General features: G+C 37.7%; 2 protein-coding genes across 2 annotated transcripts in view; both read left to right on the top strand.

Annotated features, from left to right (window-relative positions):
* Nucleotides 1-5,896: 5,896 nt before the first annotated feature.
* FBXO43 (F-box protein 43) lies at nt 5,897-9,787 on the top strand. The gene is made up of 4 exons (XM_049824424.1): nt 5,897-7,371; nt 8,279-8,381; nt 9,257-9,442; nt 9,539-9,787. The coding sequence occupies exons 1-4, from the start codon at nt 5,897-5,899 to the stop codon at nt 9,785-9,787; spliced, it is 2,013 nt and encodes a 670-aa protein (XP_049680381.1).
* A 12,781-nt stretch (nt 9,788-22,568) lies between these two features.
* Nucleotides 22,569-25,307, top strand: part of RGS22 (regulator of G protein signaling 22) — a 61,109-nt gene continuing 58,370 nt past the window's right edge. The window contains exons 1-2 of the mRNA XM_049818817.1: nt 22,569-22,593; nt 23,245-23,273. Coding sequence (XP_049674774.1) covers nt 22,569-22,593; nt 23,245-23,273 — 54 coding nt within the window. The remainder of the gene's footprint in view (nt 22,594-23,244; nt 23,274-25,307) is intronic.

Below are 25,307 nucleotides of genomic sequence, written 5' to 3'. Positions count from 1 at the left end.
ACATAAATCCGTCCGGGTTTGAGTGACAGAAACAGAACTTGCAGCTGGTGCGTCCCGCTTTAAGGAGCTAGCAAGCTGCCAATTTCACAGAAAAGGTAATTTATTTTATAAATACATACAGCTATTTGAAAAATAATTTATTCTGATTCACGTGAAATAGACTATACTACAGAAAGCACTTTCGGAAAAACTTGTATTTCACTCCATAAAGCTTCTAATGATTTCTCCTAAAAAGGAAGGGGGAGATACCCCGAGAGCCTTTCTCTTTTTTTATCCGTAACACAAAACAATATTCTTTATCTAAAACCGTCACAGTTTCCCCCTGCTCTGGGTAGGTAACTTTAAAATCCGTGTTTCCTCAGGCCCCTCTTAGGCTTCCAGGCGCCTCTGCCCGCTGCCCACCCGCCGGGTCGGCTTTGCAAGGCTAGAGGAGTGGAGGTTGCCAAAGGGGAAGGCTGCAAACTTGCCAAATCTCATGTACAGGAATTACGTTACTTAATGTCAGCGTTTCTCTGGAAAGCCTCTGCTTTGCTTCTTTAAACTTAGGTGTTGCTTTTAGTCACAAATGACAGTTTTACATCTCTCGTTCAGATCTGACATTGTTCTGGTGGAGGAAGAAAACTGAAGTGTAAACAGAGAAAGAACCAGAAAAATTAGAAATAACCGGGGGTAAATGTTGTATTAGTGAGGTGAAGGAGAGCAATACCCAGCAGAAGGAGAACACAACGATGATTTATTCGGCCTTTCCTATGTAGTCCCTGTGTGGCAAGCACCTGCTTCACCCCGGGGCGGCGGCTGCGAGGCCTGCCGGTGCCCTGCCGCCGGCAGCTCCCCCCGCCTGCCTGAAGCCAGCAGGCAGGTGAGCGTGGGTAGCCCCACGTTATCCTTACCGAGCTCAGGAAAAACAGGCACCCAAGTATTCGTGGTCTGGCTTTTTTTTTTTTTTTTTTAATATACAGATTAACTAGCACCACGACAAAAACTAGGCGATATCACGGGGCGTCTCCCGCCCGACTAGCAGCTGATTTAAAGGAGATGGCACTTGGCAAACCCTCTGCCATTGTTTTGTTCCCGGGCCGTCGGGTACAAACGTACCGATCAACTCGAATTAATTAGCACCTTTATAACTCAAGCTTAAAGGTTGTGGCGCAGATAAGGCTTGTTATCTGTGAAAGCCTCTGGCTGGCCGTGATCGACCAGGGCCTCTGAAGCCACCCCTCAAGCCCTGGGCGCCCCCAGCAGGGAGCTGAGAGGGCTCTCACCGAGGCGGGAAAACCTCACCCTCGCCAGGCACCTGAGAGGAAGCAGAGCGGGCGGGAGGAAGGACGCAGGGGCGCTTCTAATGGTGGGCTGGGTGGGGCGGCGGTGGCCGCAGGGCTGAAGTAGAAAGCGTGAGGAGAAAGGCGAGCCTTGCCGGTTATCTTCTTGCGTCCTGGAGGAGCGGGGTCTCCCGTTCGGCAGAACAGTTCTCCTCAGGCTTCCACCCCGCCGACGCCCTGCCCTCGCCCCAGGGCGGCACCGCTCTCCTGAGGGCCGCAGCGCGGAGGGGGCGGGGGAGGCAGTGCGGCAGCGGTTGGTGAGGGCGGGTAGTTCAAACCCAAGCGAGGGAAAGCAGCGGTAGCCGCACGCGAGGAGCCCGTGTGGGTGGAGAGAAGCGAAGCGGCTGCTCGCTAAGGGCAACGGGCTCCAGAGCCGGGCGGCGAGCCGCTGAGGAGGCAGGATTCTCTTTCTCTCCAGCCAGCCGGGGCGGGGTGTTCCTTGCCTTCACCCCTTCTCAGGGAGCCCCGCCGGCCGCCTCAGCTGCGCTCGGTGGTGGGGGACCTCTAGGCTCTGTTTGCTGTGCCCAGCGATTTGCCAGCTGAGGGGGTGAAGCTGTTGGCTTTGCTCGTGTCCGGCACCCCAGGTGACTGAGAGACCCTCGGGTGCTGGTCCCTAGGTAGTCGTCAATTACCTTCATCGCTGGGTAATTAGACGTTGCAGCGAACGCCTATATAGACGAACTGAAAACTGTCTCAGCGGGCTAATGCTTCTCTTGGGCCTCTCTTTTTCTCTCCACATCCTTTCTCACTCTAGGTTATCAATAGGGGTAAACAATACTTTGAATACAGCACCTTTGCTTTGGAAGATCTCGAGTTGCTTCACAAATTAGGGTAAGTGACCCACATCTTGCAGATAGGACTTATTATGCCATCTTCAATACTAATACCTTTGAAGGTGTTAAGGGCTTCTCTGTTTTTAAATCAGGGTGCTCAGAGTCTTTGGATAGTCAGTTTTACTGCAGGTATGATATCTGTTTAAATAACAGAGAAAATATTCTTGTATCACCAAAACTTTGCCTTTATCTGTTTTGTGAACAGTGACAAACAAGGACAGAAGACATCTTGTTCAAGGCATAAATAAATGTTCAGTGGGTGTTACTGGGGAATGTAAATTAGTATCAGTAACAGGCCTGACTCCATTCTAGAACTCATGTCTAAGTTAGAGGCACCATTTACATTGCCTTCTAGTAACCAACATTTTTACTTCTTTAGGACACTTTGTAAGATTAAACTTGTCAGAAGTTATCCCTTGTCTAAATATCTGAATCCTGTTGTTAATGTAGTTTGGGTCTGTGAACATGAAATATTTTGTTCTGTAAACTGCCAGAAAGCTTGCAGTTGACTCGTAGATCAATTTGAGAACTACAAAATTAATAATAGATATGAGAAATGTATAAAGCATAAGAATCTACACTTAACAGATATGGATTTTATTCCTTCCTCTGTAACGGACTTCCTGTGTGACCAGTCTTTTCTTCCCTGCACATCTGTTTTATGATGTCTAAAACAAAGTTAACGATAGTTTCAGAAATTACTTCAAGATCCTCAAAGGAAAAGGGCTTGATGACATGTATTAAATCTAGTAGATGCAACTTTTCTCCTGACAAAAAAGGAAGTGCTTATAAAACATTAGACAAGTCATAAGAGGTTTTATTAGGCATGTCTTATGAATATAAGTAGCATCTTGTTCTATTATGAGAAAAGTTCAGCACCTCTGAAAGGCTTTCCCTTCTGTACTGTGTTTGTAAAATGAGACCTTGTGTCAAATTAAATATTAATTTGTTCAAGTAATACATTTTGAAAAAATGTGTATACAAACCTGAGGTGTATACTGGGATTTGCAGTATAGTAGTATAGTGGACATTGTTCACTCGGTGTATTGCAGTGGCATCTCCATAATTTTTTCAAAGCTGTTATCTTAAAATCAATATAGTAAGCTCACAGGCTCCTCCTGCTGGACATTGGCGTATTTACAGCATGTTTTTGGCTTCTTACTTACCAACATTCCTTTAACTCTGCTATTCTGATCCCCTACGGCTGCAAAAAATTTTCTGTGATTTTTTTTTGTTACTCGAAACACAAGTTTGCTTAAATTCTTTTATACTGTAATATTTTAAAATTCCTCTACTCTCAGTTGTTCATAAGTTTAGGTAATTTCTCCCATGGAATATGAGAATGAAACTGCAAGCATGAGTTTTCCTTTTGTTGTTTCTTCAGCATGCTGCCTGAATGTTAAGTTTCTAAACCTGCAAGCCTTTGTACTTTTGTCAAATGTGTGGCTAGTTTGACTGTGTTTAAGGAAAATATTAATATTTTTAAAGGTAAGAGTGGGTATGTCCTTTTTGGGGGGGGAGGTGGGGATTGAGATTTTGAATAGCTGTCTCTAAATAGAATTCAAAGTTTAAATCTCTGTCCATCAGCATTTTTGGTAGGAATATCTCCTGGAAATGTTTGCTAACTAACTGCAGTTCACCAAAATTCAGTATAGAAAATGAAACCTCTATTCTTTTTGCAGATTACACAAAGATAATGCTCTATTGTTACTACAGGTTCCTTATAGGTTGTCTTCCTTCTAGAAAAAGAAGAGCTATGTTGAAGTGATCCTCCACTAATAGTGTGAATGATCAACTGAAGAGCAGCAATGCGCTACACAGAGTCTTCATATATTTTTCCTATCTTTTTAAAGCTATTTTCTAGTTCATGACACAGCATTTTCAACCTATTGCCTAAAATGTTGAAAAGTGATGCAGGTGAAACACTAGACACTGCTTGGAGTTGGTCCTGCACTGTCAGGAAATTTATCCCTAATTCATGTAATAACTAGCTTAAAGCTATGCCCTCGTGTTTCCTATTTGTGCTGTCATTTATTTCACCAAGTAAAAATGGAGAATGAGGAAAAAGTAGTGAGGGAAAACAAATGTGAAAGTAAGGTACTTGTAGAGGTAAATGGGAGAAGGAAAGGAAGCAGGCCAGACTTCAGAATTTGTCATCTTGGAATCATTTTTATGTACCTTTCTTTCCTGGAAGAATTTTTCTTAATTATGGGAATGGATTTTTTGTTTGTTTTGTTTTAAATCTTTGATTTTATACTGATATTAGTCTGATTCTATAGGCCTTTATGCCAAGTTCTCATAGTCTGCTGTTTAATATCCTGTTCCTTTTGAACTTCTATATGTTGCTGTCTCCTCACAGTAGAAAACAAAACAAAGCACTTTCTATATTGCAGTGATCTTATAAAGGGTCTTCAGTATGGGTCAAAAAATGGTAATTAAATGACCCAAGATCATCAAAGAATTGTTCCCCCTGCCCTCAGCAGTTTGGGTTCCTACTGCTTGTATTTGGTGGCTTAGGACTCGACTAAGTCAGGACTGTTGGGATATTAGCAATGTCTTAGTATCTGGTGTTTAAGCCATCTTTAAAGATTCTTATTTTTGTCTCTTCTTAAAATTCAAACACTGTTTCCAGGCTTTACGTTCCAAAATACCAGTTCTAAAGGCCAGTAACATATGCCAGTAAAAAGTCCTGATTCAACTTCAAATGTCTTGCAACATTGATGTGAACTGCCCTCATACTGGCATTATTCATAACACCTTTTATACAGTTACTGTGTCTTGGCTGTAAAAAGCAGTGACCTATTGCCACTCTAGTTAGGGTGGAGAAACTCTGCCATGTATGAATGGCAAAAAAGTAAGTCTGTATTATTACATCTCTTCTTAAAATGGGTACATCAGCCACTTGTAACTTTTCTAGGAAATATATATAGTAGCTCTTAAAAGCTTTTATGCTTGCCAAGTTTAAAAGAACCTTTCTTTCTACGCACATGGTGAGATGATGTATAGTCAGTCCATCAGTTTCTTTAAAGTGTAAAGCTTCAGAACACTCAGTTTATCCACAGAGCTAAGCAAAAGCAGAGAGCTTCTTTACAAGATAACATTTAAATGTTAAGGCAGATAAGAATGCACTGTTCACTTTGTAACTAGAAGACAAATTTTATTCCCTCCAGAGACTGTAAGGACCTAAATAATAGGGAGCCCTGTACGCTTGTGACTTCATGATTAATCCTCTCACTTTTCTTAAGGAGAAAATGCCTTTTGCCTAAACTCATCTATTACCAGAGGTACTGCTAGTTCTTAAGGCCTGAACCATTAGTGGTTGGATGAACCAATAACACAGTGCTAGTGAAAATCTTGGTCCTATTGGAACGAGAGGGAGTTTTGTCACCAATTTCAGCACAAATGAGACTCTAGTTGCTGTGTTGCTTATTTGAAGCTTTTCCTTGGATGACAATTGACAGATCAGTTAGCTAACTGGATGTATGTTTTAATTTGCCTCATGGTATGCTATGCATTTTAATCACTCATTCTGACCATCTACTTGATTGTAATTTATCTTTGTGTTCATGTATAAGCACTGTTTTTACTAAGACTAATGGAAATACTTTTGTCATGGCTGCTAACTTGATAGACTTACACAAGGCTTTCTGACTAATCTGAGAGTGTTTTGGTGACTACTTTTATTGTTTGTTTCAGAAATAACACTGGTATCTTCACTTACAAAGTCAAAGTGCCAAGCAGAAGATGTCAGACAGTCATTCAGTAAAGTTCAATATTCTTAAAAGAAATAGATTAACATCTCCTAGCAGCAATTTTAAATGCTCCAATTTTAAAGACACATGTTGCACTTCAGTATTTCTGGACAGCAGATGCAATGAGTCAGTAAAAGATCCTGATGTAGAACATAAAGAAGCACTGACTGTAACAAGTTTATCATTGCTACAAGAGCATTCTGAGCACATTCATCCAAATGCCCTCTTTCCTGTGTCATCATCTATTGAAAATGAAATGAATTCTATCTCATTATCAGAAAGAAGAGAAGCAAATAGAAGTGCAGGGTTTTTTGAAACTCCTAAAGTGAGTAGAAAAGGCTCCTCACTACGCAGGAGGCTGCTTTTATCTAAGACTGTTCCAGCTGGCACAACTGTAGGATGCTGTGAAAGACAAGCTAGTTCTTCAGGAAGCAGCAGGAAAAAAATATTCACTTGTGTTTTGAGCTCTGAAGAAAAACTTTCACAAACTGCTTCAGATTCTCCAAAAGATAAAAGTTACAAACTTCTGACAACTAGCACTTCAAAAACTGAGGACTCTAATCCTGATGGCCCAAAACGGAGACTTTCCTTTTCACAACAAAGGACTTCTACGCTAGATGAGTCCAAATGTAAGGACCCCTTATTGCCAGAACCAGAATGTTTATCTCCAATTCAGTGTAAGGATGTTATTAACATTAATGAATTCAATGAAAGTGTTCTTATGAGCATTAGCGATGGGTTGCTTAGGACTCCTACTTATAATGTCTTATCTGAGGCCAATGAGGGTAAGTTCCTGACTTCTGTCAACAGTCTTGTAGAGAACTTTAACTTTGAACTATGTGATATAAAATCTCCCCCTGTTAAGCTGACAAGTTACCCAAATCTTTCAACACCTGAGGATAGTGGATACAATTCACTTCCTTTGGACAAATCAGGAGACTCATTGTCTGATCATGAGAGATGTTTCCAAGAGTTCTTCCAAAAACATAAAGAAGGTTCCAAAATTCTGGATAGTAAACGAAAGGCAAGAAAACTTGAACGAGTTAGAAGGTTATCTACTCTTCAGGAACAGGGCTCACAGTCAGAAACAGAAGATCATCATGGCAGTCCCTCTACTTCTGCATGTACGTTTACAGAAGAAATAAACTTTGTCAGTGAAGACCATGCATTAGTTTTAGAAGAAAAGCCTGATGGAAACCTAGTTGTAAGTCACGGAGATCTCTCAAGAACTCCAGCTCTGAGAATAGTTCATGAAATTTGCTTGCAAAGAAAAAGATCAGACCAAAATCAAATATCAGAGAATGTTGATGGAACAGAAATATTTGCATTAGAACATGTTCTTGCTGGACTTATTGGCAAGAAAATGGGCCTTGAAAAATTAGATATTTTAACAGAATTAAAATACAGAAATTTAAAACATGTTCTTGCTATAGTTTTAGATGCTTTGACAGTGGAAAGTTTATGCAGGTGAGTGTTGCTGCTTTTTTTTTGTTTTTCTCCCCCCAGAAAAGGGGAAAATATGTGTTTCTGCAAATAAATTAGAATAACTTCTGGAATAGTGCATTTTGTCAACAGAATTTGTTTGTTTCTGAGGAAATAAAAAAGTTTTGTCACCATTAACCAAGTGGCTCTTTCTGTATAGTTCTAAAATATATTGTGTGGGGCAATTAAAAACCAAAACAAACAAATAAAAAGCCAAACATGGGAATTGGTAAACTTAAAACAAAATCGCAGTATTTGTAAATTTTAAAATATATCAAAAATTTCTTTAAGCCTAGAAAATAATTTTTTCTCATTACAAGTTCTCCAATAATGCATAGTACTCAAAACATATTTTCTAGATTTTTTCTTGTGTATTTCCTCATTTATTTCTAAGCACAAAGATGCTCAAAGAATTATGCTTCGTGAGTAGTGTTCTAGATTAATTTTTAATCAATAGAAACTCTCACTTTTTTCAAGGAAACCAAGAGTGCTGTGTGTGTTATTAGTTACAAAGGGAATGGGAGAATAGGTGGATGTATAGGAGCATGGGTGCTTTCAGAACATTTAACACAAAAATGTGACTTTAGAAACAAATTTGGTAAGTGGCTTATGTGGAAGGAAGAAACTTATTTAATTTTGTAAGTCAAAGTTATGCTGTGTTATTTATATTGCAGTTCTCGACTTCTATTACTCTATACAGTGGTGCGTAAGAGTGCATGAGATCTGTGTTTCATAACAATGCAGTGAACTAGTATATAGCAGTAGTCTGTAAAATGACCAACAGTATATGAAATCATGCAAAAATCTTTAGAAGGTAGTCTTACTATTGTGACTTCTGTAGTACTTGGTAAAAATGTGAAAGTGGATAATTTTTTTAATTCATTTGTTACAGCATTTGGAAAGTAAGCAAAAACTGGCGTGAAATCATTGTACAAGACAAAAGTGCAGATAAGAGAAGGAAGTTGTACATAAAACACATGAAAGAAGAAGCTGGGGTAAGGTTCGTCTCAAAGGTAATATTTTTTTCAAGTGTGAAAGAAGACATGTCAGAGGGAAGAGGAAACATCTTTATCAGCTACCTTTCTGTAGCTTTACAAGAAAATTCCAACATGAGTATGTGAAGGATTCAAACAGGAGAATGTAATAGCTTTTATTGCTTTTCAACTGTCTGCAGTTTGAGTACTAGTCTTTCAACCATGTGAGACTCTTTCTCCCCCCGCCCCCCCCCCCTCCCCGCCCTGTCTTGAGAATCCTGTAGGATCTCTTCCTCAACTGATTCTGCCTTTAGATTTAAAACCCTGTTCATACTTCTGTGCCATACTGTTCCTCATTTTCCATTTCACTCTGGTCTGCAGTTCTCTATTTCCTGATTATTTTCAGGACTGCTTGTGGCTAAGCTCCTTTGTGGTGTACTTGTGAACATCAGAAGGACATATAGAAGTTTAAGGGGTATCTAGAAAAGTAAGCATATTAATGGCAGTATATTTTTTCAGATCCTCCACGTGTGTATACACACACACACCTTGCTTTAATTGTGACAAAACTTATGTTTGTTATTTCCATGCTTGCTATTGAGATGTGTCCTAACTCAGAAACGTGAGGACCAGTAGAGTTCTAAATGACAGTTGGCTTTTTACCCTGCTGGTGGGACTTTGTTTTTAATGCTTCCTGTCTCTTGTTCCCTTGCTAAATATAAAGAGTTAAAGGGAAATACATGCACTATGCATAACTTCCTTTTCTAATGTGTTGTTGCAGAGGGAAAACAAAACAAAAAAGCAAAAAACAGCTGCAAATCCAAAATGAAACAAAACCCTAATTAGCTTTCCTTTGTCTTTTTTTTTCTTTTCTTTATAATCGTAAAATTCAGCAGGTGTATTTTTTGAAAGCTGAAGATGCTGCTACGAGACTTAATGTTCTCAATAGAACTGCTCTAAGGCCTGTTCAAGCTCAAGCCAGAACTCCTGTAGTACAGACACCACCTTCATACACTGAACTTACACCCAGGAGATGCAGTTCTGTTCCCAATTCAACTAGTAGACAGGAAGAATACATAAAAGTAGGTAGCTAAGAAACTCTTCGCTTTCAGTTTTTAGAAAAGAAAACTTCCATTTATAAGAACTAAGTAGCTCTTCTCTCCCTCCTCTTGCAACAGGTTGCTAAAACTCTGTTCACTGATGAAGCTCTAAAACCCTGTCCAAGATGTCAATATCCTGCTAAATATCAATTGGTAAAGAAACGGGGACTATGTAGCAGAGAGGCATGTGCATTTGAGTTCTGTATTTTATGTCTGCATGCTTTCCATGGGTCAAAAGAATGTAATAGTTTATCTGCAAAACGGAAGAACAAAAAAGATGCTCCTCCAGGAAGTGCCCAGAGCAAAAGAAATTTAAAAAGACTCTGAAATTGTAAGGCATCTAAGTCCTTACATTTAACTCCCTTTCCCCTTCTCCTACATTCCTAATCTTGTTCATGTTCTTCCTAAATATACACATTTTGAAAGTCTCATTCAATGTGGTTTTGCTGACTTATCAAGATAACTTCTCATGTATCCATCTTAAACAATTTAGTATATTTTTGTTTTTGAAAAAAGTGAACATTTTGAAACAGTTTGTCTTGTTTTACCTGTTGTGTAGTAGCTAGGCACTTACTAACATCTTAAATTTTTAATAAAGTATCTTAAATGTAGTCTTCAATATCTACCTTACAGCACCTTGTAGATGTTTAAAAATGTGATTCTTGTCTTAATGACAAATTAAAGAAAATTATTTTTTTAAAAAATCTTTTTAATGTGATTTATTTATTGTTCATTTTAAGTTAAACTAAATGTTTTAAAAATATCTTAAAGTGGGACACTAGGTACATATGGAAAAAATACTTCTACCTATATAAATGATGATAACTCAAAAGCAATATAGTAGTTGTCTGAGTTTTATATCAGAATAATTGTTTTGTTCTCTTAGCCTCTGTAATGCAAGTCAATAGAATAGCAATTTCTAAACCAAACTGATGCTGTGTGGATATTCTATTGTACTGTTTTTTACAGAGTTTTTGTCTTTCCTTGAAAACTTCAGGTGGTAGAATATATATTTACATATCTAAATATGCTGTTGCATTACCCTTGTTGTCATGAACTTACCTTGATACTTAGTCTGACTTCACTTCAGCTCTCAGATACTGGATTATCTTCGTATTTCTGTTTGAATTAAAGGATTATCTACTGCTAGAAATCATCCTTTCTCTATCTGTAGATTTTATTAAGGGAATTCACTGATTTTGCTCTTGAACTAAATATGCTGATCCTTTACAGAAAAAGAACTCAATCTGCTTCTCAGACCTCAAATGATTTTTGTGGTTTGGTGTGGGTTTGTTTTTGTTTGTTTGTTTGTTTTAAAAAAATCCAAGCAGTTGTAAATAGCTTGAAATACAAGCAACAGAAGTGGACATGGTACTTGTTCTATGAACTTCAATTACTTCTCCAACTGATATTGTCCTACTTGTCCTTTCAAGGAGTTCATTTGTCGCAAGCATCTTGCAGAACACTTGTAGTCAGCTGGTGTTTTTTCCCCACTCTCCCTCTGATTTTGTCCTATGTGTTGTATTTATGATGTTATAATTTTACTGTGTGTATTTGTAGCTAAGCCTTATCACTGAGCTATTTAAAAAGCTGTCTGATAAAAAAAAAAGAGCTTTCAACTAAGCAATAAGCAGTGTATTTGCCTTTACTAATATTTATTCACATATCCCTTTATTGTCTGAAAATTACAAGTAACTTCTGAGATTTTTTCTTTTCTTTTTTTTTCTTTCTTTCTTTCCACACAGTCTATGGATGTTTAAGATAAATGGACCAGGATAATTTACTTCAGGGTGTTCTAGAAACAACACTTCCTATTTCTCATCTCTAACTGTTGTGATTTGCAATTTGGTTACTACTTCTAGCATACTTGATTTCTGGGATAGTTAGCTCTACATGGCATTCGGAAGGAAGAGGAACAACATGGTTAGTAAAATGCCATAGAAGTTTTAGTACTAACCCTATTAACCAAACATGCTGTCATTAAAGAAGGGATCAACACAATATATCTGCCAGAAAATCATGTTTATTGGATGAATAAAATTATCAACACTTTTATTCCATACTTATTTCTATTTGCTAAGCCTTTGCATTATTCTTGTCTAGGGTTAGACTCGTAGCACTTGAACTGGAAGACTGAAAGAGGAGTTTATATAGAATCTATTCTGAGGGAACAATTGAAGGGAAGGATTTTGGGGCAAGCTAGGGAATACAGAGGTATGTATATAGTTTTGGTTTAGGAAGAATGGCATTCATTACAGAGGAGAAGACTGCAAGCGGGGAAAACTGCTAAATTATCTGATTTGTTTAATATTTGCATTTCCTTAATTGTTTGGAACTTTAAGTGTTCAAGGTCTACTTAAAACTTAATTTACTTTAGAGCACTATTGGATTGGTTCTTTTGTCCTTAAGTATAAAGTAAGTAACTATACATTTTTAGAAATGTTTAATAGTTTCTATTAGAGATTAAACTGACATGATGAACAACAACTTTCTAGGCAGGAAGTTATGTTACACAAGAATCTGAATGCATACAGCTTATAACAATTTGGATTAGTTTTGTTTCTTGTCATTGAGCTATCAAATAAAATAGGGGATAGTAGTAACTGCAATGCAGAATAAGTACAGGCATGTCATAGCATATCAGACTGCTATTGGCATCACTGCATTTTACCTTTGCTAAATACTAATGTACTTTATACATCCAAAAAAAAAAAAAAAAAGGGAAAAAAAGAATGAAGCATTAAATGCACCCTTGAAACTGATGGGAGAGTTATGACAGACAGTGAGAGTATTTAGCTCTCTTTCTGATGTGTGGTAGTGCAGTCCAGTCCAGAAATATGAGGTACAAGCCTTGCTTTGAAAATTTTAGCAATAGTTCTGGAAGTATTTCTGAAACAGGTGCACCTTTGGATGGAAAGCCATATGGGAACTGAGTTTAAGAATCAGTTGTTAAGTATCTTTTCACTTTGAGGAAAAAATTCTCGTAAGAGTTGTGTGACCTTATCCAAAGAGTTTGCTTTTGCTAAAATCTGAATAATCTGGGCAGAACAGGGGTGGGAAGACGGTTTTAGTATAGGTGTTACTTGTTTTTAAAGGTAGTATCTTTGACATCTACAGCGTCCATCCAACAACGAGTAGCTTGAAAAGAAAAAATACTTGAATCCTATTTCACAATGTTAACCCCCCCTTTCCCCCCCAATCCCCCTGTTTTGGCATGTTTAAAACTTTTTTTTTCTTCCTTCTAAATCTATCTCACAAAAATATTTTCTTGAATCAAATGTCTCTTGTTCAGTTAGGTCTATCACATATGTAACTACGCTCTGGTGTTCCAGTGAAATGAGTTCTCTGCTGTTGTCCACTGCTACACCAGAGATGGGGGCAAGTGAGAAAGCCAAACTTCTCATCTATGGGTAACGCTCCTTTCTATGACAGTGATTTTTTTTTTCTTTTTAAATAAAATTAGTTTTATGCCTTGACATAAGGGAGAAATAAAATAGTGATATACTTAAAGTGTGGCTAAAGGATGAACACAATGTATGTTATATTTATCAAATAGCCTCTAATAGTTTGCATGAAAGGAATCAAAATTCTTTCATGATATTTGATTGCTTTATTGACAGAGATGAAGTCTTCAGGGCAGGAGAGTGGAAGTAACTTTTTTTTTTGAGTCCCTGTTAGTATGCTTTTTTCTATATACTGTATCGCTCAATTAGTCTCCATCAGATACCACTAAGTTATAGAAGTCTGGACTTGAATGAAAGAGCAAAGGAAAAATAGGCTCCTACTTTGTAAAACAAAACAAACCCCCAAAACCCCAAAAACAAACACAAAAAAACTCCAAAACCAAACCCAAAACAAACAAACAAAACCATCCCCTCCCCCAGCCACCCCCAAAACAAACCAACCCCACTTCCCCACCTCCAAGCAAAACACAAAAACCCAAACAAAAAAAACAATTCATGAGTGTCAAGGAGTCTAGAGATTCATGTTCAGCATCTTTCTTTTCTACTGGGCTGAATTAATTCTCAGAGACATGAGGTCAGGTACTAACACTTCTAGCTAGGACAGAGAAGAAGGATGCAGAAGTGGTCCTTGGGTAGAAATGACAATGGTCAAGAGTTTCCTAAAATAATCCTGCCCATGATTATTCTCCAGCTCAAGAATTTTCCTTACAATTGACAACAGATTGTTGGAAAGGGAGGAGTGAATTGTCTTTCACTGTGGAAGATGGGGATAATAAGATTAAAATTAATGTTCAAGATAATATTGGGTTTATTTGCTGCTGAAAACCTTATTTTTGCAATCCTCATTTCCCTTCAGACAGGCATGACCTATAGTAGGAGGAGTGATGTTGCCTACAAAGGATATGCAGGGAATGTGCTTAGCTGTCTGGAGGTGATGGCTTGAGGCAGAGCTGTGGGTTTAAATTCTAAAATAGAATCCTTAAAAGTAACCTTTTGCTGCTGACAGATGTTGCTGCAAGAATCATACTTCATAAATCTTTTTTCTGGAGCAGCAACCATAAACCTCAAGTGGTTCGTGAGAAGGAAATTAAATTTACTTAAGTCTCTGATCATTCTTTTCTTGGTGACAAGTAGGGAAGAGCTTAGGCAAAAAATTTGTTATAAATCTTTTGAATTGTTTATAAGATAGAGAATGTTAGCGTGTTCTATCACTAACTAGCTAAGAATTATTTTAAAATTTTGTTTGTTAAATTAAGGAGCTCATCAAAGTCTATCAGATTATTTTCCTATCCCATATATTGGTTATTCATTAATACCTTAGGCAATTTAGGCCATGTAGGTTAGTTTTAATACAAGAAGTAATTAATTTTCTTTCTGTTTTCATAGGCACATGAAGAAATACAGCAGTGTCAGATTAGAAAGAGACTCCTGGAGTCTACTGCCAAGCTCTTGTCAAGTCATGAAGTTCTGTCTTAAAACTGAATAGAATACTCTCTTATGATCTTTATGTTGGAGACCTATTCCAGATTGCTCTACTATTCACTTAACCAGTTGCCTTTTTGTTTTAGCATTGCTATTAAAACAGCTATTCTAGACATCTGTCTCTCCCCTTGGACTTTTATTTTCCCCTGATGTTATGATGGTGTATTATAAATAGCCCCTTGCTCTTTTTCATTGACAGAAAACCTCTGAACTTGGTCTCATCTCTTAGATACAACCTCTGTTTCTTGGATTGTCTTAATGACTCTTCACTGTTTCCATTGGAATCTATTCTGTGAATCAATGCAACCAGTATTTCAGATAAAACCTTGTCAAGACCTGGAATAATATGAGGCCTTTCTTTTCTCTTCCAGAAATACTTTGACCAATGCATACTAAGATTAGCATTTCTTTTATATATCTTCTGCACACTCACAGTTTAGTCACTAGGTGTAGTACTCCCACATTCTTCTCTCAAATTTTGAAAAGATCCCATTTTTTTTCCTTAAATTCTTACTGAATCTTAAGCGTGTAACCTTGTACTGCTGAGCTTCAGGCTTTTCTCTTTCTCTACTTCAGTCTCATGGTGATTTAGTATTTGGTGTGATTATATTATATTTTTATAAGTGCAAATTCTTTGTCTTTAGTGAATCTTGTAGGTTTTTTTGATGCAAAACATCTAGCAGATTCTGTTATCACTTGTCAGATGCCCCAACAAAATCTGACTGCTTCTTGGGAATGATGTGTTTATTTAGCTAAACAAAAAACAAAGCTTGCTTTTACCATCTGACTTTCTGAGCTCTGATTAGTTGAAATTCTCATTACAAAAAGACTTAACACATTGTTTTTCCTCTTAACTTTGACAAGCCTCTGTACAGTGTTAGAATCTGCCCAAGCTTGTCGAAAGCCTAAATGCTAGTAAGGCCTTAGTGAGCTTGGTGCTAATGGATGAGTAGTATAGAAACTAACTCTTCAGCTGAAAATATGGATGGCATGGTGTTCTGAATGAACTCAAACACTGTTGAATACTAGAAGCTTCATATAAAACTAGATCTCTGACTTGGAGACTGGAGTTCATGTTTTAAAAGCCCTTCTGATTTTTCCCCTCTGCACTCTAAAACTCGTTCTGAAAACAGTTCTGTAAGGGTTGTTGTGTCTTAACTCTGTAGGCACCTTCAACCTCTGGCAAATGAGATGTGGAACTGTGCCTGTATTTCAGCTGCTGCTTTTCAGTCCTGAATCATAGTGAAAAACCTATTTCTGTAAGCTGTTTAAACGTAGACATTGTGTCATGGCTAGAACCAGCTGAAGCAGTAGAAGGATAGTAACTTCTGGCAAAAGAAAGACGGCTAGCTGGGAAGCAATAGTACCTTAGACAAATGTGGTAACACTTGCTGAAAGTTACCATCTGGAGCTGCAAGGTTACTGCAGAATTAGTCAGCAGTTGTGCAGTGGTCTTCCACTTTAGCAAAAATGTTAATTATCACCCTAAAGTGCTGCTGTTGCCTAAATGGAGGACTCCTATCTCATGTTCACTAAGCAGACACTTAAGTTCCCTAAATACTGAATTGCATGTAATATATTATTTAGGGCCTGACGAACACATCTCCTGGAAGGGCTTTGTTCTGCCAGGACTCAGTAGCTCAGTACCTAGCCTACACATAGACCATTGGGATACAAAATAAAGTTTTCCTCTGGTGTGAATCTATCACATTTTCCTGGTGCGTGTTTCGATAGATTAGACGTTACACAGATTCTGGCAGGAGCAACATCTTTGGCTTTTAAACGTGAATTTTGGTTGTGTTGAGAACATTCTCCTGACTTTGGAAAAATTTTGTACAAAAGAAGCACTCCCATGAAATATTGGAATTTCAGGTTCAGTTTTCCTTTAACCATTTCACATTGTGTACTCTGTAGTGGTGTACAAAAACTACTATTGGGATGCAGTTATTCTCCAGCCTTGCTGTTGGAAGTGTTTCTGTTAAGAAATTGTTCCAAGACTGTATCCCAAATAGGCATAGTAAGAGGGAGCATTTTTTTTTTTTTTTTTTTTTTTTTTTTTTTTGGTGAAGGGCAAGATATAGGTCCTGTTTTCTGCTCCAAACAGAAATGCTCACTGGTGCACTGTTGAAAGTTCCTGGTTTGGACTTTTTCTTTGGTTTAAATAATTGTCCTAGAGTAGTCCAGGGAGAATGTCATACAACACAATGGATTACAAGAAAACAGACTAATTCTTGAAATGCTTTGCTCAATTAACTAACTTAAATGTGAAACTATCTTAAGGGTTGAACTGCTTTCCTTGCTGAAAATAGTCCTTGATTTCAAATACATACATTCTGTTGATAAAACATATTCTATCACAAGGGGGCACCAAAGATTTTTCTTACAGAACAGAACTTTAGTTGTTTTTCTTCTTGCTTTAACCCTTACACACTAACTCAAAGTTACAAATGCAAAATGTTTTGAATAGCTTAAAGCAAGGGTGGTCATAATTCCTACCCCTGGGAGCTGCATACCAAAATTTTCAAGAGAAGAGTGGCATCCTGGGAAGCAATTCAGATGGCATTGCTCCTCCAGGGCCTCCTTTACAGGGTGAAGCTGTGCTGGGCACACAGCCAGGTCCTACAGCAACTAGGCAAGATCATAGAATGATAGATTGGCCTAAACAGTGCCTGCTGGCTCACTTCCTCTCTCGGCCATAGACTAGGATTATCTGGCAATCTCTATGCCAGCCTGGCGTTGGCTACAAAATGTAATTCTCTCATGGAAGTGTTGCAGTTGAAGTATTTGAGAACTGATAGTTCCAGGAGCTGTGTGCTCTGGACTTTATTTCCCAACTACAGAAAATGTATTTGATAATAAAATCCAATATAGTTTTACAAAGTATGGGTAATCTACAAGTGCCTTCTTAATCTAGCATGATTTAAAATGATCACAGGAAAAAGATCTTATTGTATCCATTTTAATCATACTTAATTGATGTTCTGATGACTTTAGTGAACAAGAAAGGGAAAACATTAACTTTTTTTAGACTCAGCGTTGGGAAGGGGCTAAGTATTCCCATGTAAGATATTTTAAACAGTATCAGAATGGCAGCTTTTTTTTGTTGTTGTTTTTTTTGTGTTTTAGTCTGTTAAATGAAGACTGGGTGAGAATTTGGGAACTTAATGTGTTCTTCATTCTTTAACTAGGTACTTCTGGAATTCAGGAGAGCAATAGGTAGGAAAGTAGAATACCTACAAAATAAGAAGGCTGTAATTCCGTATGCTTTTCTGAAGCATTATTGAAATCTTAAGAAGCACCTATTAGTTATGGATTCTTACACCATTCTTAACACCTGTTGTGTTGACACTGTTGTGTTCTGGAAGCTGATGTACCTTAAATCTTTTTCTTCTTTCCTGCTGATTTTATTTATTTATTTATTTATTTATTTAAAGCTGCATCAGTCTCCCATTCTGCTTTATTATACAGCTACATAAGCAGCCATGGCAGTATAATACAAAAAGGTGGGAACTGGTGGTCAGTGGGATGTAGCCTCTCAAACAGCACCGGTGCTATCCACAATCTCGATGCATCAGTAATATCTCACATAGCTCTTAGCTGGGGAACCCTGGGTTGGGGGACTGTTGTTGACATCTGTTTGATTGTAATAGCAAGACTGGAAAGACACGCATACTTTAGTGTTTCTTCTTGGGTATATGCCACCTACTGCCAGGAGATCATCTTGTTAAAGGATGTGTTTGGCATTATTGGCATATGTTATTCCTATCTGCTAAAGCTTCTTTGTATGTCTTGTGCGTTGGCCCTTTAGTTGGCTGGAACACCTGCCAAGCCAAGATCAAGGAACTGACCTAACTTAAACCAAGCTACAAGTAACCCCAGGAAAAAAAAATTGTCATGAAATTTGGACAACTGAAAGTAAGAAGTGGTGGTAAACTTGCAAAGCTTGAATTAGCACAGCCAAAATGTACTACAAACCATGACTCCAGTTTATCTACATGAAAAATAGAGAATAGACAGTGACAATGCAATCTTTTGTACATAGTGCCAAAATTTCTGATACATCCCCTGATAGTGAAATGCCTGTGAGAAATAACTGTCATAGTTTCTTCTCATCTGTATCTTATATTTCAGGTGAAAACTATGCTATGTTAACTGTAGTAGGGTTGCTAGCAAAAAACGCTCTCTGCCTTGCTCTAAACTTATGCGCTGTGCCAATTTTTTATCTTGTATGTGGTTTGATAGCTGTGGGTCTAGTAGTTCTTTCTTGATTTTCATATTGTCTTCACAGGATGACTTTATTTCTGCTATACTTCTTCAAACTGCCACAATCTTTCTGAATAGTTTTTTTTCAATTAAGTCTTAATGGTCCTTTACAAAATTAGAAAACATACTATGATATTCTCCTGAAGTTCTAGCAGTTATTTCTTAAGACACTAACACAAATTTCTGAAGGAATCAGATGACTGCAGGTATGAAGTAGGTAGCTGGCATGTATGAGACAGCAAGAATGCAAATGTATACCATAAATTGCTAAGTGGTTCTTCCAAATTCCAATTCACTTTTCAGGTATGCCTCCATATTCCCTTTATCTTTTCTGAGACCCATACTAAGCAAAGGGAAATCAAACTGTATTTAAAGTCTTTAAACTTAATAAAACACCTCTACCTTGTCCTGGTAGAATAAGATTGCTACAGGAATTCTTGGGCCGTTGGTGACATGGGTAAGTCAAGGAATATTTTCCAGTGACTATGCAAATTGAGACTTTTGTAGTGGTCAAGCTCTTTGGACTTGCCTTCCTTCTGGCAGTCTCCTCTCCTAGTAAAAGGCTTCTGATGTTGTTAGACCAAAGCTATGTCTCATCTCTTTACTCTTTAGGCCTTCCTATGGTATTTTTAAGCACTTTCTTTTTTCTCTTCACCTAGACTATCTTCAGGAATGGTGTGGTTTGTGGTTTTTTTTCTCCTTTCAGAATTCTTTTGTTGGCTCATATTCCCAATAACAATTTCCTCGCACATCTGCAGTAACTTTTTCTGACAGCCACAGAATTGCATTAAACTGAGCTGTAAACTAGAACTATCAGATTCAACACACAGAGGCTGTACCGCCACAACAGGCAGCTTCTGCCATTTTGCCAACAGAAAAATTTAAGGCATTTAAGGGCCAGCTATCTGACGATCGATTTGTGTTTTCCTCTCAGGATCTGACTCCCATTTTGGCAGTTCTGCAGTCAATATTTAAATAGGCTTCCCAGCACCTGTTTCCAGTTTATGAGATAGCTTTTGCATCTGAAATCAGCAAAAATGTATGTGGCAATCATCCAAAGAAGAAAGAGTACTTATGTTCAAAGTTGGATTTCTGTAAAGATATTTAGGTATTAAAGATAGCACGTGATGAAACGCCCACCTATATCTGAGATGGGGCATTTCTATTGAAAATCAATGGGAATTAGTTCATAGCTGCCCTTGGAGATCTCTCTGGATACCTATCTGCATTTTTTTTAATAGTATTTACTGCTTTTTGAATGAGTAATTAATTAGGGGGATGTTCATGAATTCACTGTGACCACTGCCAGGAATCAAACACAGGTTAGCACCTAAAAACACAAGTGTGCATTTGGATTTAATAAAGCAATCCAATTTATGTCTTGTCTTTACTTGAGCAAGTCACAAGGAGACTTGTTCAACCAGCAAGCTGGCATAGCTTATGTGCTTGTTTCTTTGAATGCAAAGTTGTCTCAGAAGTTTTGATCTGATTTGCCTGGCTGATAATTTGAGACACTTCCCTGGTAAATGGCCGAAAGGCATAAATTTCTGAGAAGTGTGGAGGAAAGGGATAATGACAGATTAAAGTCTTGACTGAAAGTTCACCTCTCCAGATGGCTCTTTGGTAATGAGCAAAGGAGGGAGATGCCAGCAGGGATGGAGAGGACCAATTTATGTTTTCCTCCCATTTGTCTTCCTGTGCAGATATCTTCCCGTGGTAACCTTCTGGTAGATTACAATTTTCCAACAATGCTAATAATTTGAAACCTACTTCAAGTCTTTTTACTTTCTCTTGTCTAGAATTTTACTGGTATCACCTTTTTTAGAACTTATCCTCCATCCTGCCTAGCTGTTCATCTTTTCTACAAGGTCAGATGCTTTTTGGGATAGATCGTGGCTTTTACTATATTTATGAAACATTCTGCAGTTCTGCTAAGCTAAATAACAATCAAAATGAAAATAAGAGAAGAGCATGGAAAGAGAAAAATGTGGAAAAGGAGGAGAATAATCTTAATCTTTATATCTCAGCTTTACCAGCTGGTGAACTTTTAACAGGCAATATAAAATCAGGACTGAAATACATAGAGATAATATTTGACCTAAATGTGTGTTTTTAACTAAGATAATGAGAAAGTGATAGCAAGTGCTAATAGATTCTCCATGAGAGAGTACAATGTGTTTCCTGATGAGCTTAATGCAAAATGCAATCTCTGAAGCACCCTAAAGAGAACAAAGATCTAAGAGTTTTATACCAAAACATACCAGATGACAAAAGGAGAGAAAAAGGACTTCTATTTTTTTATTGACCCGTTTCCAAACTTGAATTCTATCTAAGCTGACTTGTGGCTTCCACTTCTATTTAAAAAAAAAGAAGACACATTCATCATGTTTCTGTTGTTTTTTCTACAAAAATTACAAGCAACTAGGGAAGTTTAGGAGAATGTTATACACCAAAGACTATGTCTAAACTTGCAATAGAAAGAAAAAGGGGCAGGGGGAAAAGGAGTGGAATGAATATTAGCTTAAATATTTGAAACCATATTAAGTAGTTTGGTTATGAGACAATACAGTCTCATATATAATGCAGTGCAATTCTTCTACCTATTGGAAAGGTTTCACTTTACATTTTATGGCCTATCTTGTTATGCATATTTCTCTTACATGTACATTATGTATACCCATTTGAAATATTTCATAATCACAATAGAACACATCCTGATACATGGCACTAAGAAATTATATGTTTAGGTGTATGCCGTTCAGTGTTAACCTACTGTTTGTCATGTCTTACTGAACAGAATTTGCATACAGAGAACTTAAGGGTAGTTAATACTTCATCAGAATACTGATCATACTATTTAAATTGTCCATAGCTCACTTAAGTTTGAATCTTTATATTGTATTCTTTGGTTCTGTTGAATATGCTTTTCACGTATATCAAATATTGCTGGGTGAAATGTGTATCTTGGCTATGATATTATTCAGCTTGTCTCTTAGGTCTTTGGAAATGTTGTTCTTCCCTTAGGTTAAAAAAAAAAAAAAAAAAAAATCCATGCTAAAAAGCTAATCAGACAGCTAACTACATTCCACCAAGACAATTAGAAGTAGTAGTATTCTGGCATTTAGTAATTAGAGCAATGATTGTGGTGTTTGGGCAAGCACCCCCAGGAGTGGTAATGCACATCTGGACTAGAGGGTGCAAAACACCACGTGTTTCTAGGATGAAGCTATTTTCCCTGCCTCTGATACTTGATTTGCTGCTTGTTTGACAGTCATCAATTCCTGGACTTTAAGCTGTAGTCCCTGAGCGCATGCATTTGTTGTTTTCACTTGATCACGGATTCCACCAAAGTCACGTATGAATTAAAATAAAACTTCTTTTCACAGCTGAAGAGTATGACTGGAGATACCATACTGTTCTGTGGAAGGGGGCACAAATGCTAGAGTTTGTTGGGAATGGGAAACTCTTGGTACATTTTGGGCACTTCCTGAGCACAGCTGATAGGACTAAGAGCTGCCTAGATCAGTTGAGAAAAGAGCGTTTGAGTTCATTTCTTGCTGCAAGTATCCTCAAATTCCTACTTCACAGGCATCTCTTCTGGGACCGTACCATCAACGTGCCTAGTATCGGAGTCTGCTTCAGGGAGATTTGCACCCACGGTTAGAAGTATTTGCTTACCGCTCAGCTCATCCCGTGCATTGTTTGCAGTGCCATAGCAACCCGCTTTGCTGTGAGCCACGCAGCAGAGCCAGCCTGCCCTGCTGCAGACCAGCAGGCCCCAGCCAGGCCCAGGACCTCTGCAGCTTCTATTTCTGGTCTGCAGTCAAGGATTTCACCTTTGCAAATGGGGTCGTAAGCTTGCAGGGGTGGGTGCCGGCCTTTACACGTGTAGATCCAGGATGCAGTCGAAGAGGCTTACCACTGGTACGTAGTGCTTCCCACAGAGGGTGAGGGACTGAATCTGTGTCAGACGAGGGGTCTGACCCCAGAGTGATTGTCTCACAGAGACAGTGATACACAAGAGGGGCATTTTGAACGGCAAGGGTTAAACTTGCCCAGCAAAATTCATCAATCTGAAGAGAGAACTTTACTCCCTTCAAAGGGCATCACAAAAGACGGACTATTCTCCTAGAACGAATGAGATCTGGTTACTTGGGAACACCCACGATTACATTTTTTTTAATTTTATCGTGTGGTTTGTAATATTTGCTGTTCAAGGCTCTGAGAGTCTCATAAAAATCTGTATTTTCATTAACACCAGCAAGCCTCTAGTTATCAATTTTGCAGAGGAAAGCTGACAAGAAGTTGACTGATATGTGTGAGAAATAATCTAGTTAAAAAATACTTGAATTATATTTAAATCATTCTTGTGATAGCCAACATTTTTATGCATGGGTCAACATTACTGCATGTTCTTAGGGTTTATTTTATTTCCTCAGGCCAAGTTATTTTATTTCAGAATATCCAGGAAAGTTGTCATGCCTCACTACTTTTTGTTTCTGTTCAGTAATTGTAGTTGAACAAGCTTGACTGCATTGCTTGGATAACATGTGATATTTAATTTTTGTGTTTCAGAGCCTCCACATATAACAGAAGAAGTGTTTGTAAGTATGCTATATAAGACTTGATCGTTCATTTTGTCCTGCAACTGTAGGGGAAAAAAAAGCAAAAAATGTTTTTGGAAACTGTTGTCTGGCTTCTCATTTCTTTCCTTTGTGTAAGTGTAGACTACTGAGTAATTTCTTACAATTTTCTCAGTCAAACAATTTTCTCAGTAACAGGAAACTAGGGAGAATAAAGATAGAAATGGAAAGGAAAGTTAAATAGGATGAAGGAAGGAGACAATCAGCTGGAAGGTTCAGCTTGACAGGTTTAAAAATCTTCTCCTTACTTTACCTCTTCTGCCCTTTGCTCATAGTTCATTGTAGGATTTCCCTGATGTTTGTCTTCTCATTTGAAAGGTATATATGTTTGTCTATTACCTCATATGAAATGACACCTTAAATCTTGCAGCTTAGGTAACATTTGCCTCTTCCCCATTATGGATGCCTTTGTAACTGTGTATTTTAATGTATAAATGTATTGCTATTCCTTTTGAGAGCCTCTAGATACTCTTATTTATACTGTTTATTATCATAAAAAGAATCAACATGAATTCAGGTAGAGGAAAAAATATACATAGCAGATATTTAGCATACATAAATATGTACATGAGAACATCTCTCAACAGCATATTTACTTTGCATTAAACCTTGATTCTGCAGGCTACTTAATGTGACTAGACATGTCTGACTCCAGGTGAACTTCACAGATGGACATCAAGCTGTCAGAGTTCTGTGTAGGATTAGGGTTTTATTACTTTAACTTTTGACATTTAAAGATGTCATTTATTATATATTTTTTGAGGGTGGAGAAGTATTTATCATTTTAGTGGGTGCTACAATGTGAAATGCAAACCTTTCAAGATGGTGCCACTTTGACCCACATTCAGCTTCTCCTTTGGTGTCTAACGATATTTCTGTGTTTCTGTACTTTTTCATGATGGCAGTAATAGAGGAAGCTATCAAATACTACAGATAGAAAGTCATTAGGTTTGTTTCCACAAAATATCTAAGAAGTGGTTGTATACCATTGCCAAAATTATTTTAAAATTCCTTTCAATGTTAAAAGAGTGATAGAAATCAGGCCCTATTTGTACGCAAATTGGATGAAGGCAAAACTGCAGTTTTGAACCAAGTTTTAGCACACCTTGACCTCCAGTTGCAATAGTAAGGCAGCTTTTTCTAGTCATAATTTGGACTGTGCAGCAGGAAAGATGGTATGGGAAGAAATGAAGCAAAATGCTTCCTGACACAAAAATCTAAGCTATAGTATTGTATATGCAACTTCATAACCTATAATGTGCAAATATGAAAGTGCAACTATGCTTAATGAAACTAAGACTGACCACAAAAAAACCCTCACAAAACCAGAAGAAAGTATATTGTGTAGAGATGCAGTAAGATCAGTAAGTAGTAAAGCTTGTATTAATAAGATCATAAACATTTTGTTGATTAATCAGCCACTGTGTTTAAATTTCTTGCTGTTATATAGGACTACAGAGAATTATATCCTTGGCAAATTAAAAACATGTTACTGCATATTCTTAAGGAGCTTATACTTCAGCTAGTAATAAATGAATTGTTTTGAGTAAGTCCTTTGAAACAATAAAATATTTTCATGGGGTATTATTCTATCTAGCCATCTTCGGATTCATCCTTATCAGTGTCAAATCTAATTGTGCATTGCCCAAACCAAACATGAGGCAGACTGCACCTTGTTTCTAATGAATTTTTTTGTTAATTGTGTTAACACTTGCTGAATTAAGATTTCTGGATCTGATTGATTGTCTAGTGACATTAGTGAGAGGATTTTCCATTGACTTAAAAAGGCTTTGGGTTAGACACTTTGGTAAATTCTCCTACTTAATCAGTGCCCTAACAATCTCTAGGTCCATGGTACTGCAAGTGCATTGAACCATGGGCCTGTGATCCAAATAAAGCACAATCTCTGTAATGCAGAAAGCCTTGCTTTCAGTGTTGTCAGCATCTTCCAGGAATGAGTGTGACCTAACTTGCCTGTCCTGTATCAGTCACAAC

This window comes from Accipiter gentilis, chromosome 2, assembly GCF_929443795.1.
Source record: "Accipiter gentilis chromosome 2, bAccGen1.1, whole genome shotgun sequence".
Lineage (NCBI taxonomy): Eukaryota > Metazoa > Chordata > Aves > Accipitriformes > Accipitridae > Astur > Astur gentilis.
The sequence above is the reverse complement of the archived record's forward strand: the minus strand, read 5'-3'. Positions and strand labels throughout refer to the sequence as shown.

Bases quoted from the DNA above. Each gene is read 5' to 3' on its own strand.
- FBXO43 (XM_049824424.1), top strand. From the start codon at position 5,897: ATGTCAGACAGTCATTCAGTAAAGTTCAATATTCTTAAAAGAAATAGA. The intron at 7,372-8,278 runs GTGAGTGTTGCT...CATTTGTTACAG, and splicing joins ACAGTGGAAAGTTTATGCAG to CATTTGGAAAGTAAGCAAAA. The intron at 8,382-9,256 runs GTAAGGTTCGTC...AAAATTCAGCAG, and splicing joins ACATGAAAGAAGAAGCTGGG to GTGTATTTTTTGAAAGCTGA.